Source organism: Staurois parvus, unplaced genomic scaffold (genome assembly GCF_062004578.1).
Source record: "Staurois parvus isolate SC_StPar_1 unplaced genomic scaffold, SC_StPar_1.0 ptg000151l, whole genome shotgun sequence".
Lineage (NCBI taxonomy): Eukaryota > Metazoa > Chordata > Amphibia > Anura > Ranidae > Staurois > Staurois parvus.
Window position 1 is genome coordinate 20,866,611 of NW_028317947.1, and position 15,081 is coordinate 20,881,691.

Consider the following 15,081-nt stretch of genomic DNA (forward strand, 5'->3'; position numbering starts at 1 on the left):
GAAGAAGGAGAAGGAGAAGGATGAGGAGAAGTAGAAGGATGAGAAGAAGGAGAAGGATGAGAAGAAGGAGAAGGAGAAGGATGAGAAGAAGGAGAAGGAGAAGGATGAGGAGAAGGATGAGAAGAAGGAGAAGGATGAGAAGAAGGAGAAGGAGAAGGATGAGAAGAAGGAGAAGGATGAGAAGAAGGAGAAGGAGAAGGATGAGAAGATGGAGAAGGAGAAGGATGAGAAGAAGGAGAAGGAGAAGGATGAGAAGAAGGAGAAGGAGAAGGATGAGAAGAAGGAGTAGGATGAGGAGAAGGAGAAGGATGAGAAGAAGGAGAAGGATGAGAAGAAGGAGAAGGATGAGAAGAAGGAGAAGGATGAGAAGAAGGAGAAGGAGAAGGATGAGAAGAAGGAGAAGGATGAGAAGAAGGAGAAGGATGAGAAGAAGGAGAAGGAGAAGCAGAAGGAGAAGGATGAGAAGAAGGAAAAGGAGAAGGATGAGAAGATGGAGAAGGAGAAGGATGAGAAGAAGGAGAAGGATAAGGATGAGAAGAAGGAGAAGGAGAAGGATGAGAAGATGGAGAAGGAGAAGGATGAGAAGAAGGAGAAGGAGAAGGATGAGAAGAAGGAGAAGGAGAAGGATGAGAAGAAGGAGAAGGAGAAGGATGAGAAGAAGGAGAAGGATGAGAAGAAGGAGAAGGATGAGAAGAAGGATGAGAAGAAGGAGAAGGATGAGAAGAAGGAGAAGGAGAAGGATGAGAAGAAGGAGAAGGATGAGAAGAAGGAGAAGGATGAGAAGAAGGATGAGAAGAAGGATGAGAAGAAGGAGAAGGATGAGAAGAAGGACAGTTCTGTGACAGTTTCTGTCTATTTCTGACAGTTCTGGGACATTCACTCCATACAGCTGTTTCAACCGCTGTATGGAGGGAATGTCATGGAACTGTCAGAAATAGACTATTAATGACAGTTCTGGGACTGTTCTTCCATGCAGCGGTTGAAACATTGTATGTATTTGTTTCCATAAATGGATCCATTTATGGAAACAAATACATACAATGTTTCAACCGCTGTATGGAAGGACAGTCCCAGAACTGTCATTAATAGTCTATTTCTGACAGTTCTATGACATTCCCTCCATACAGCGGTTGAAACAGCTGTATAGAGTGAATGTCCCAGAACTGTCAGAAATAGACTATTTATGACAGTTCTGGGACTGTCCTTCCATACAGCGGTTGAAACATTGTATCTATTTTTTTCCATAAATGACATTCTGCAAGTACACTTAGAGGAGCGCTGCAGATACACTTTTTGCCGGCTTGGAATTAATCTTATTTTCATCCTACTTCTTCTTCTTCATCCTCATCCTCATAAGAAGAAAAAGAAGAAGTAGGATGAAAATAAGAATAATTCCAAGCCGGCAAAAAGTGTATCTGCAGCGCTCCTCTAAGTGTATCTGCAGAATGTCATTTATGGAAAAAAATAGATACAATGTTTCAACCGCTGTATGGAAGGACAGTCCCAGAACTGTCATAAATAGTCTATTTCTGACAGTTCTGGGACATTCACTCCATACAGCTGTTTCAACCGCTGTATGGAGGGAATGTCATAGAACTGTCAGAAATAGACTATTTATGACAGTTCTGGGACATTCACTCCATACAGCGGTTGAAACATTGTATCTATTTTTTTCCATAAATGTGGAAGTTTATTTGCAAGTGTATTTGCAGAATGTCATTTATGGAAAAAAATAGATACAATGTTTCAACCGCTGTATGGAAGGACAGTCCCAGAACTGTCATAAATAGTCTATTTCTGACAGTTCTGGGACATTCACTCCATACAGCTGTTTCAACCGCTGTATGGAGGGAATGTCATAGAACTGTCAGAAATAGACTATTAATGACAGTTCTGGGACTGTCCTTCCATACAGCGGTTGAAACATTGTATCTATTTGTTTCCATAAATGGATCCATTTATGGAAACAAATAGATACAATGTTTCAACCGCTGTATGGAAGGACAGTCCCAGAACTGTCATTAATAGTCTATTTCTGACAGTTCTATGACATTCCCTCCATACAGCGGTTGAAACAGCTGTATGGAGTGAATGTCCCAGAACTGTCAGAAATAGACTATTTATGACAGTTCTGGGACATTCACTCCATACAGCGGTTGAAACATTGTATCTATTTTTTTCCATAAATGACATTCTGCAAATACACTTAGAGGAGCGCTGCAGATACACTTTTTGCCGGCTTGGAATTAATCTTATTTTCATCCTACTTCTTCTTCTTCATCCTCATCCTCATAAGAAGAAAAAGAAGAAGTAGGATGAAAATAAGAATAATTCCAAGCCGGCAAAAAGTGTATCTGCAGCGCTCCTCTAAGTGTATCTGCAGAATGTCATTTATGGAAAAAAATAGATACAATGTTTCAACCGCTGTATGGAGTGAATGTCCCAGAACTGTCATAAATATTCTATTTCTGACAGTTCTGGGACATTCACTCCATACAGCTGTTTCAACCGCTGTATGGAGGGAATGTCATAGAACTGTCAGAAATAGACTATTAATGACAGTTCTGGGACTGTCCTTCCATACAGCGGTTGAAACATTGTATCTATTTGTTTCCATAAATGGATCCATTTATGGAAACAAATAGATACAATGTTTCAACCGCTGTATGGAAGGACAGTCCCAGAACTGTCATTAATAGTCTATTTCTGACAGTTCTATGACATTCCCTCCATACAGCGGTTGAAACAGCTGTATGGAGTGAATGTCCCAGAACTGTCAGAAATAGACTATTTATGACAGTTCTGGGACATTCCCTCCATACAGCGGTTTCCGGCAAAAAGTGTATGTGCAGAGTTCCTCTATTCTGCAGATACACTTAGAGGAGCTCTGCAGATACACTTAGAGGAGCTCTGCACATACACTTTTTGCCGGCTTGGAATTATTCTTATTTTCATCCTACTTCTTCTTCTTCTTCTTCTTCATCCTCATCCTCATCCTCTTCTTCTTCTTCTGAGGATGAGGATGAAGAAGAAGAAGAAGAAGAAGAAGTAGGATGAAAATAAGATTAATTCCAAGCCGGCAAAAAGTGTATGTGCAGAGCTCCTCTAAGTGTATCTGCAGAGCTCCTCTAAGTGTATCTGCAGAATAGAGGAACTCTGCACATACACTTTTTGCCGGCTTGCAATTATTCTTATTTTCATCCTACTTCTTCTTCTTCTTCTTCTTCTTCATCCTCTTCTTCTTCTTCTGAGGATGAGGATAAAGAAGAAGAAGAAGAAGAAGAAGAAGTAGGATGAAAATAAGATTAATTCCAAACAGGCAAAAAGTGTATGTGCAGAGCTCCTCTAAGTGTATCTGCAGAATAGAGGAACTCTGCACATACACTTTTTGCCGGCTTGGAATTATTCTTATTTTCATCCTACTGCTTCTTTTTCTTCTTCATCCTCATCCTCATCCTCAGAAGAAGAGGATGAGGATGAGGATGAAGAAGAAGAAGATGAAGAAGAAGAAGAAGTAGGATGAAAAGAAGAATAATTCCAAGCCGGCAAAAAGTGTATGTGCAGAGTTCCTCTATTTCTGACAGTTCTCTCACAGCTTCTTCACATGTACAGCGGTTGAAACATCTGTATCCTAAATGGAAACTAATAGATACAAATTGTATCTATTAGTTTCCATTTAGGATACAGATGTTTCAACCGCTGTACATGTGAAGAAGCTGTGAGAGAACTGTCAGAAATAGAGGAACTCTGCACATACACTTTTTGCCGGCTTGGAATTATTCTTCTTTTCATCCTACTTCTTCTTCTTCTTCTTCTTCTTCATCCTCATCCTCATCCTCTTCTTCTGAGGATGAAGATGAAGAAGAAGAAGAAGTAGGATGAAAAGAAGAATAATTCCAAGCCGGCAAAAAGTGTATGTGCAGAGTTCCTCTATTTCTGACAGTTCTCTCACAGCTTCTTCACATGAACAGTGGTTGAAACATCTGTATCCTAAATGTAAACTAATAGATACAATGTTTCAAACGCTAAACATGTGTTCCTTCTGTCAGAGAACTGTCAGAAATAGCGGAGCTCACTGCAGGGACACTTTTGCCGGCTGATCGGGAAATGTTCGATTCGCGCACCCGAAGTAGGCAAAATTTCGGTTTCGCCGCGAATCGAATATTTCCTGAAATTCGACTCGAATTCCGGTTCGCCTGGTTCGATTCGCTCATCTCTAGTGTAGATGGAGGAATCAGGTCACTTTTTTTCGTTCAATCTGCTGGTCTGATCTATGTATGGCCAACTTTAGATTTAGAGGGTTAAGTGACTCATTGCAATATGATCTCCCTTTTTCCCTTCCCATTCCTGGAACTGGATTTATCCATAACTGTCCAGATTTTGCCAGACAAGGCATCAATTAAAGAAAAAATAAACCCAAATATACACACTTGCCCTTTTTTCCCAGCCTCTGCTTGCTTACCCTGCATGTCTATAGATCCACCACCTTATTGTAGTGCAGCCCTGGGTTCACAGAAACATATCAATTGCAACAGTTTTGTGTACACTGAAGCCACACTTTCTTTTCCTTCCGCAATATAGTAGCAAAAATGACAGTGTATGTGTGAAGCACTTTATTCCTGTGAGTAACAAGAGATGATGAATGTCCTTACCGCTTGAGAGCACCAGGCACATGATGGACTGACAGCCAGGCATTGCTGGCAGGAGCTGACTCCTCTGGTAGAGCAGATAGAGGCTGAAACACACAAATACTTTACTGTCAGGAGCAGAACTGTCAGTCAAATGCAGACCTATACATAATTACAAGATAGAAACTGAGAATTCAGTTTTCCCAGGAAAGAATTAAACACCTGGAGATCAGGTATATATATATATATCAGGGGCGGACTGACAACTCATGGGGCCCCCGGGCAATAGGGGATCATGGGGCCCCTGTGTCCTTGCCCAAACTCAAAAAAGCCTATGAAAAAGGTACCAGGGGCATCTCATGGGGCCCCCTACTGACCCCGAGCCCTCGGGCAGTGCCCGAGTTTCCAATTGGTCAGTCTGCCCCTGATATATATATAGAATAATATATTTGGTAAGGACTTTAGTAAACCTCTTTGCAGATTGTCTTTTGTTTTCTGGATACTAAGATCAATTCACTGCAGCTGCTGTAAGTCCTTACAAACGGCCAAGCTTTGGAAGCTCTCTGCGGACCATGGCTTTTGCTGTAGGATGCGACTAAGAAAATGTCAGGAAAGACCTACTAGAACAGCTGAACTTTATTTGGGGTTAATCAGAGGCAGGTGTGTACTGACTCCTATTGAACATGATTTTGAATGTGATTGCTTATATCTGAACACAGCTACATCCAAGAGGGTGTGCACACTTATGCAACTACGTTATTTTATTTTTTAAATTTACTTCCCCTCTAAAAGATTTCAGTTTGTTTTTCAACTAAGTTGTACAGATTATAGGTCACATTAAAGGTGGAAAAAGTTCTGAAATTATTTATCTTTGTCTTATTTTTTTACATCACAGAAACCTGACAGGGGTGTGTAGACTTTTTATATCATATATATATATATATATATATATATTTGGTTTTTTTTTTTACCCAAATTATTAAAATTATTATATAAGGACATACCAGTGATGCCATATCTCATGCAACAAGCTATCATAGTTTACACCTGCTCCCAGAGTGAAACAGTGAAGTTTCTGCGAAATCCTGTCTACAATCTGAACACTGTTGCCATGGTGAGAAGGAAGAGAAATTAGATGCTTTGTGGCAGTTTTAGAAAATTTCATGCAGCAGAAAGAGATGTAAAGGTAGTTTATTAACAATATGGCTTTTGTGGCAATTATATATTTCATTTAAAGACTATGTAAATCCTCACCGTGTGAAACAACCCATTCAGTTTAAAATGAAATGAAAGACAAAACAATAGTGTATATACAAAAAAAAAAATAATGTTTTCTTTTTTACAGGTGATCACATGACCTCTGTTCTCAGCTGCATAAGGGGCTTGGAAAGGTGGGGGTGGAGAAGAAGCCTTAAGAACAGACACCTTGTGCCTTTCTAAGCCTGAAACTTCTCCTCTTAAACTAGTTACACTTTGCAGCCAAGGGTTTGACTTCCCTAGCCCATCAGCCATCGCTGTGGTTCCTTCTGCTGGCTCACAAGTCCTGTAGTGACACACAGGCTGGTGGAAGGAACCACAGCAGCTGACGGGAGCAAGTATTCAACTCATTCGGTGGTCAAATACTTACGACAGATGGAGAGAAAAGAAGCGGTGACTTTTTAATACACAGATCACCAGATAGGTAAGTATTTTCCGGCTTCTATTCTGTAAAAGTTACCCAGTGGTGTCAGGGTCACTTTAACTTAACAGACATCACACCAAAAATAGTAGGTTATGAGACATCTGAGTATCCTTGAATGACTAACTCCACGTGGACTTGTCCCAGTCTTCATGGAAAAGGGAACAATCAATGCTAGCTTGCACACTGAATTTCTGACACGTTTGAAATATCTTGAAACCTTATGTTTCCTCGCAATCAGTTCTACGTGTGTGCCAAAGTCAAAACGTTTTCTTTTCCAATAGTTTTTATTATTTTTAACAAAGGAAGCATACACAACATAGCGGGTTTGACACATACGTCAAAACGTTTTCTATTGACTTCTGCATTGAGCAAATGCAGAAATTAAGATTTTTTTATAAGAGTACACTCAATTTAAAAATAAATGCCAGAACAAGTATCATGTAAAATCCCCCCATAGGTGGCCATACAGAGGCAGATGACTCACCAAGAACGAGTGGCAAGACATCTGCTCAGAATTAAATAAGTGGTGTACTGCCAGGAGCTGCTGCAACCTTCTTCCCATAAGGGTCCTTTAAACCAGTCAGAAATGTGCCAAAGACATGTGATAATGTGTCTTAGACACGTCTATGTCTATTACAAATGTGACCTGCCTGAGACAAACGCTACTATATGTATAGACAACTTTATATTTCCAATCCAACAGGAAATATGATACTCAGGCTGATGTAATACAGGAGTTGAGAATCTTCACACAAGAAAATGTAATAAAGGAGTTGAGAATCTTCACACAAGAAATTGTGTGAATATTCACTTCAATTATCCAATCATGTAACAAAACAAATTCCTGATTATTATTATTATACAGGATTTATATAGCGCCAACAGTTTGCGCAGGGCTTTACAAAATGAAGGTAGACATTACAGTTACAATACAATTTGGTACACGAGGAAACAGAGCGCCCTGCTCTTCAGAGCTTACTGTTTTCCTTTGCATATGATTGGGTACTCAGGTGCTCAAAGTGCTTTTCACATGAGTTGATAAGTGAAGTGAATATTCACACAGTTTATTGTGTGAAGATTTGTACCTCCTTTAGTAAATCAGCCCAAATAAGTCATGTGGAGGTCCTACACACCGAGTTTTTTTAAAATCCAATTTATGTGCAATTTGATCAAATAACTGAATGTTCAAATACTTGAATATCCATAGCTTCCCTTCCGTTTGATTTAAACACCATATATAATGGGTTTGATTATTTTGCATTGATCGGCAGCACTGAGATACTTTGTTCATGAATATGATACATTTCTGGTGGAGTGAACGTAGTCAGAAGCCTTGAACCAAATGAAAGAAAGCCCTGTGACATTTTCATTGTTAATACTGACGTGTGCGACAAATTCAAGTACTTCTCATTTGTGATATTTTTATTTGGTGCTATTGGTGCAACTAACTGTGATTTCAGTGATAATGGAAAATGGAGGTAAATAAGATCTTTCCCATGTTGGAATAAAATTGCTAAAAAAAAATAAAAGTCAGCAGCTACAAAAACTGTAGCTGCTGACTTTTTAAATATGGTGTCCTCACCACCACTGGTTTCACCGGCCGTCTTCTTTTCCTGGTGCCGGCATCCTCAGTGTGGGCACCCAGATGTGACAGCTTGTGGGCACAGCCGGTGGCCCACTGCACATGTGCAACAAGCGCTGTGCTTTGTGGATGGCCCCGTCGTCTTCTGGGACCTGTCACGTGTCCCAGAAGACTACGGGGAGGGAGGACAACTTCCTCTTCCGATCGCCTAGGAGATCACAGCGGAAGTGGGAGCGGATACCTGTCAAATTTGGGTCCCCTCTCCCCCCCGCTCCCTAAAGGTGCCAATCTTTAATGGGGAAAGAGGGACAAAGGCTTAAAGTGGAACTTCCCCTTTTGGGTGAAGCTCCGCTTTAAGGCTGCATTCACACTTGAGCCTTTTGTAGCTTGAAGCTCGAAAAATGCTCAAACTTAAAAAATCAATTGTTCTCTAAGGTGCCTGTTTGCGTGACAAGGTGTGAACAGGCACGATAGAGAACAGCTGATTTTTTAAATAATCTCAAAATGCAAATGGAAAATGCTATACAAGTAGGAGCAGCTAGCACCAGAGATAGTGACAACAAATCTCAATAAACCAACATATATATATAAGGTGCAGCGCATAAAGCATAAAAAAGTGAAAACGTGTCAAAAAGGTATGAATATACATATATATCAGTGCAACCAATATGGTATTAAACGAAAAGTCCTTCCAGTATCAATCTGTATATCAGTGATGTGATACTAGTAATCACGGCAAATCATGTTCAGTTCCACACATTGCTCTGGAGTCCAGTGTGTAATCCACCACCACTATGCACTCACCAGAGTGCTACCTGTTAGGCAGCAAATATAACAAGAGATCTATGTTATCCATTCTCCGACATCGGTTGGTCCAGTTACATCCTAAAAGGAAATGCTCACCACACGGAGCCCGGAAAACGGTGTATATAGTGTAGTATTTATTTAAAATTATACATAAAGCATTCCACGTGGAAAACAATAAAACATTAAATATGCCACATACCAATATGGCCGCCGTTCCGGAGTGTCACATCAGCACATAGGCTCCATCCAACGTGTTTCGTACACACTCACGTCCTCAGGGGTATGCCCAATTGATTTTTTAAGTTTGAGCTTTTTTGGAGCTTCAAGCTACTAAACGCTCAATTGTGAATGCAGCCTGAAGCAGGACACTTCAAGCAAAGTGAAGGGTCCCATTAATCATTTAGCCCTCCAAAGAAAGCTAATTCATTAGAAAAGTACAAAGAGCACGAATAAAGTTTAGTAGGCTACAGCAGCCAATCAAATATGACTCAGTTACTGGAGAGTAATTTAATTTTGCTGTGGATTATTGCACATTGTTTTTCTTTTATGACTTGTATATGGGGACAACTACGATTTTCCCCAGGAGACTCAGTGGAGTTTCCTGTGAACAGCCGTGGTTGGGAAGCCACATTCAAAGCAATGGGCGACTGACAATGCCTGTAAATGAACATGTAGCGATTACCTGCAGATAATTGGCCCTGGATGTAGACAGTTTGCGTCCAGGGCTGATCATCTGATTTCCGAAGATGTTTTGTGGCCAGTGATCCGCAGGTAATCACTCCATGTCCAATGACATGCAAACGCCTGTGAATGGCTGAGGGTGCTGTCAGCCTCCCACTGCTTTGAATGGGGCTTCCCATCTTCAGCTGTTTGCAGGAAATCCAGCTGAGTCTCCTATGGGAAATCATGGTCAGCCCCATAAGCAAGTGTGGATGAGGCCTAAAAACCTATCTACCTACACATACATATACATACCTAAATGCCACACCTGCATACTTCATACACCTCTTAGGGCTCATTCTCCTGGGGCCCTTTACTGTAGGCCCCGTACATCCTCACATGTATCTCATATATTTCCATTCATTCATATTTGCATGTAGTACTTGTGAAGATATTGTAGCTTTACTTACATTATATTGGAACTCTAGACAATATATATTTGTAGCTGGGGGGAATTGGAGAGGGGTCTGTGCCTCAGGTTTTTATTGCTGTATATATACTCATTAGGGGCATTCACTCTCACTTTCCATAATCACCAGGACAGAACATGGATGGAAATCTAAATCTGTAGCAGAGGAAAACACTCTAAATGAAAAATACTTGTCCTGGCTACAGTTGCCGAAGATGGGATTTCACTTTGGAGAAATGATCCCTCGCTTCCTGGGGCAGGAAATATAGCAACATCTCCTCTGTGGGGACACAGGCAGCACTAGGAACCTTACAGAGGTTCTAACCCTTCCCTGCTCTATTTTTGGGTTTTGGCTGGAGCTTTTGAGATTTGTTTTTAGTTTCTTGCCCTTCTGGTTTGTGATCTCAGTTGTTTAAATGACCATTTAAGGCAAAACACATGTAGCATGTCAATAGGCACTGTTTGCACTGTATTTCCCTAAACATCCCTGCCTAACACTTTCTGTTCCCTAAACCCATCATAGGCAGACATGGCCTGCCGCCAAACAAGTACACACGCTCTTCAGAATGTACATAGCTGAGATGTTAGAGAGTCCATCAAAAACCTCATCAAAGTAGAAACAATATATGAATAATACTTAACAGGCTTACCTATAAAGGCAAAGAGCAAAAAGGCTTAGTTAATCTGGCCACACACAGCTTGAGTTTTGGCCAGAATCGGCCAAAATTCAAAGCCAGACACCACTTTGGTCAACAAACTTGGATTGAGGAGCCGGGCAGAAAAAAATCAGTCAAACGTTGACAGCAGGCATTCAGCTGCAGTCCTTGTTCAGGTATTCTGAAAGGAACAACGACTGTCAGAAAAGAATAGTTGGCAGTTGGAGACTCCTCCATCCATGCTGTTTAGCGTGGATTAGGGAATCTACAGTATGGTTTTCTCTCTCTCTATTTACATGGCCAACTTAAAGTAGCCCTGAACCAGTAACAGAAATGTAAAGTAAAAGTCCTGCTCAAAGCACTTATACTTACCTGATCCTCCGCTATCCCTGCATACTTCGCTCCCCTTTGCTCTGGCAGTGAACTGTCCCTCAGTGTCCTCATGCCCAATGCAGGGCTATGGTCCCCACATCATCTTGACAATGTCAGAGACATCCAGCCACTGGAGTGCAAGGAAGAAGAAGCTGAAGGAAACAGTCTAGCAGCATTGAGGAGCCTGCAGGAGCGCAGGATCAGGTAAGTAAAATTGTTTTACCTGGTCCCCTAGACATAAATGAGCAGTTAACTCGTGCAGTGCAGACACAGCCTCACTGCAAGGGAGGACTTTTATTCCCAGAATTGAACTTCAATGTGCCCTGAAAAGCTTGTTATAGAAACCAATTTCATGGACAGACACTACACAGAATCTTAGACACATAAATTCAACATTGCTGCAGAGTGACAGCAAACCCTCTTGCTGAATGACACTTGCATTGTACAAGATATGTCTCTAATCATACACTGCAGAAAAGTTCATACATTCATAGCACAGCGCTAACAAGTTTTCATCTAACTTACCACAGCTTGCAGTAGTGGACAGAAAGAAAAAGAGAAATCCTTTCAATGTGACAGTCATCATTGTCCCCAGGTGTGCCAAGATCCCTATTGACTGGGGGTGGGGGGAGGGGTGCTCTATCAAATACCCCCAGCAGCTCCTGTACAAGCAAAAGAGAAGAGTACTGGATTGTTAGAACTAAGTACATTCAGATCTCCTCCCATGACTTGTTCACACCCTGCAACTACAGACATTCCTCCTATTAAACCCCTTGTATTTAGTCATCACACTGCTGCCCCCCTCTGGTTAACCCCTTTAAAACCTTGGGAAATACAGTAACACACACGTCAAAGTAGGCTTTTTCTGCTGGAGCAGAAGAGTTTTTCTTGTGTGTGTGTGTGTGTGTATATATATATATATATATATATATATACATATACAGTGCATCCAGAAAGTATTCACAGCACTTAAGTTTTGCCACATTTTGTTATGTTACAACCTTATTCCAAAATGGATTACATTTTTTTCCTCAACATTCTACAAACAATACCCCATAACGACAATGTGAAAGAACTTTGTTTTGAAATCTTTTCAATTTATTAAAAATAAAAAACGGGGAAAAAAACACATGTACAAAAGTATTTACAGCCTTTGCTCAATACTTTGTTGAAGCCCTTTAGCACCAATTACAGCCTCGAGTCGATAGACACCAATCAGCTTCCAGGTTTTTTGTCAAAGCTTGATTGAGCAAACTGAAGCTAAAAGCTGATTGGCTATCATGCACAGCTGCACCAGATTTTGCACTCTCCAGTTTTAGTAAATCAACCCCAGTATGCAGGGTAGAAGTGTGCACGCCAGAAATTTTTTGTTTTAATTCAGATGCATTTGTTCATTGAAGAATTTCAATTTGTCATTTTTGTTATGTTAAACCAATTCATTTTTCAGAATTTGTTTCGTATCCTCAGCAGTTGTTTCGTGTATTTGTTGGTCCGGGTGGATTAAAACATTTTTGCAGTTCTTTTGAAAGATTGCTATATATTATTTTTTGGTTTTGTTATTTTGGTGAATTTGTTATTCATATATCAAAACTGTTCAATATTTTCAGGTGCAATGGAATAAATAATGCAAAATTTAGTACTCACAAAAGAGTTGCATTATACTGTGGAACTAAACCGTCTGACTGTGACAATGACAAAATCAATTTAAATTACAACTTACTGGAATCCCAATTATGAAACGGATTTTAAAATTCAATTAATTTCCTCAATCCCCCAAAACTACTAATGCATCATGTGACGTCATCTGAATGAAACAAATGCATTTGTTAATTTCGTTATAACTTTTATTCGGATTAGCTGGCATTCATTGCTATGTCCATTCAGAGATTCATATACATCCGAATCTCGGAAAATAATATATATGTCAATTTGACAATGGGGTATTACTTCTTGTACCTGCTCTCTGAGAAAAAAACAGCCTTGCACAAGATAATGTCTCTGTCTTGAGTCTATACCTCTTTTAATACAAAATATTATCTTGCATGCTCCAGAGGCCACAGTTTGGTATTGTGTGCAGTTATTAAGTTTATGATCTGCCAGAATTCTTTTTCATCATGAACTCATCCAGTTGTACTTTCCCTACATTGTATGATGCATGTATATTTTTTGCCCCCCAAGTGAGTAATTTTACATTTATTAACATTACACCTCATCTACCATGTAGCTGCCCAATCAAGCAACACGTTCAGGTTCACTTTGCAAAGTGCAGGTAAGTAAATAAGGTGAGCTTGTGTTCACTTTCAGTACCTACCACACATCCATACTTGGAAACTTTTGAAAACCTGAATTCCTGAGGATAGGGGTGCAGCAGGGTATGGAGCAGGGGTGGGGCTAAATGCATGCCACAGTGATGGTGGGTGTAGCAAAATTAATTTAACAGTGGGAGGGGCTTAAAACTTGAGCCTAGGTCCAGAGTGCAGATGTCAGGAATATGTAACGTACATAGCGCAGGGATCCGGGTTGGGTAATGTGTACAGTGCAGGGGTCCGGGTTGGGTAACTTACATAATGCAGGGATCTGTGGTGGGTAATTTACATACATGCTCACCTAAGTGAATGCAAAGTCTTTCAAAATTCAAAATTGTAGAGATTGGAGAAAAAGTCGTCTTCATGATCATTTGTGCCTTTGTCAACCTGACCCTGCATATGTCACAATTAACTGTTGAATGGTAAATACAGCTCTCTTAATGTAAATTACATTCATTTTGAGCTTTATGTTATCTTACATAGGGAGAAAAAGGCCCAGGGACCTAAAGTGATTCTAAAGGAAATAATTTTTTAAAAAATAACAAACACGGTATACTCACCTGCTCTGTGTAATGGTTTTGCACAGAGCAGCCTCGATCCTCTTCTTTTTGGGTCCCCTGCCAGCAGTCCTGGTTCCCCCCCCCCTGCCGAGTGCCCACAATAGCAAGCTGTGGAAGCTCCCAAGCAGGCTCTCTCCCTCAGCTGCGGTCTGTGTGTCTATTCACACGCAGAGTGCAGCTCTGCCCCACCTCTGCTCTCTCCTCATTGGTTCACTGGCTGTGATTGACAGCAGCAGGAGCCAATGGCTCCCACGGCTGTGTGAGTCATTCAGGAGAGAGACCCAGGAGAGCCGCTGCTCTCATGCACATCATTGGATCGAGATCGTGCTCAGGTAAGTATAAGGTGGGGCTGTGAGGGGAGCTGCACCCAGAAGGTTTTTTTACCTTCATCCATAGAATACTTTAAGTGGCTGCTGACCCAGAACGTGTATGTAGACAAGATCTTTGGACTTTTTTCTGACTTTTCTGATCTGCAACTTGTTCTGGTCCAGTGTTTCAGGTCAGCAGGACAGAAAGTCAGCAATGATGGCTGCAGCAAACAACCATATGACCTCACCCTTTTTCCCTATAAAAACCAGCAAACAATTAAAATGCATCATCTTCCACAGAAGAGGAAGTCAGAAAACCTAAGAAGCAAACATTGCTGTAAGGATGCCACAGTTTGACAGATATTTGACAAGGAGGAAGTCTGGACATCTGCAAGGATGCTATTGAAATGCAATTGTATATTCGCACGTCACTCACAGACCGCAATTTAAGCTTTTTCAGTCATTTCACATTAAGCAATGGTACTGCTCAGGTGACCATAGGATGGACGGTAATTTTAAAAGATGCTCTTGAATTTGAATAACGCTTGTGATTTTGGGGAGGTTCTAACCATCTAGGTAGTGACAACGAGCAGTCAGAAGTGCTCATTATTACACAGAAAGACTTTTTGACCTTTAGGAAATTATATCAGGAGGAGAGGGAGATGAGTAAAGTGACAGGTTTCCTGTTTGGGCGATTCATGCAAGGGTTTTTTTTAGCTGTATGTGTCCTGTTGTGGAGATTTCCCTTAACTTCCTGTCTTGGAGATGCAATAGGAAGTAATAGGAAATCTTCCCAAACATATTTGTCATGCTTTCCCTTTACTTCATGTTTTCACATTGCAAAATAAAATGAGAGGAAACATCCTCAAAGTGAGAGGCACTTACATCTTATTGAGGATAGGGGCAAGGCACTGTACTTCGAACCTAGATGTTTTTTTGGTAGGTATCAGAAGATCTTTAGTTGGGTCTGAAACTGGTGCAACTGTGCATAGAAACCAATCAGCTTCCAAGTTTTATTGCCAAAGCTTTACTGAACAAGGTGAAGTTAGCAG

At 40.7% G+C, this 15,081-nt stretch overlaps 1 protein-coding gene across 1 annotated transcript in view; it reads right to left on the bottom strand.

Moving 5' to 3' along the window:
* Window positions 1–11,536, bottom strand: part of ITGB3 (integrin subunit beta 3) — an 80,876-nt gene extending 69,340 nt beyond the window's left edge. The window contains exons 1-2 of the mRNA XM_089674616.1: window positions 11,381–11,536; window positions 4,653–4,735 (exon numbers count right to left, since the gene is read on the bottom strand). Coding sequence (XP_089530742.1) covers window positions 4,653–4,735; window positions 11,381–11,441 — 144 coding nt within the window. The 5' untranslated portion in view covers window positions 11,442–11,536. The remainder of the gene's footprint in view (window positions 1–4,652; window positions 4,736–11,380) is intronic.
* Between the last annotated feature and the right edge of the window lie 3,545 nt (window positions 11,537–15,081).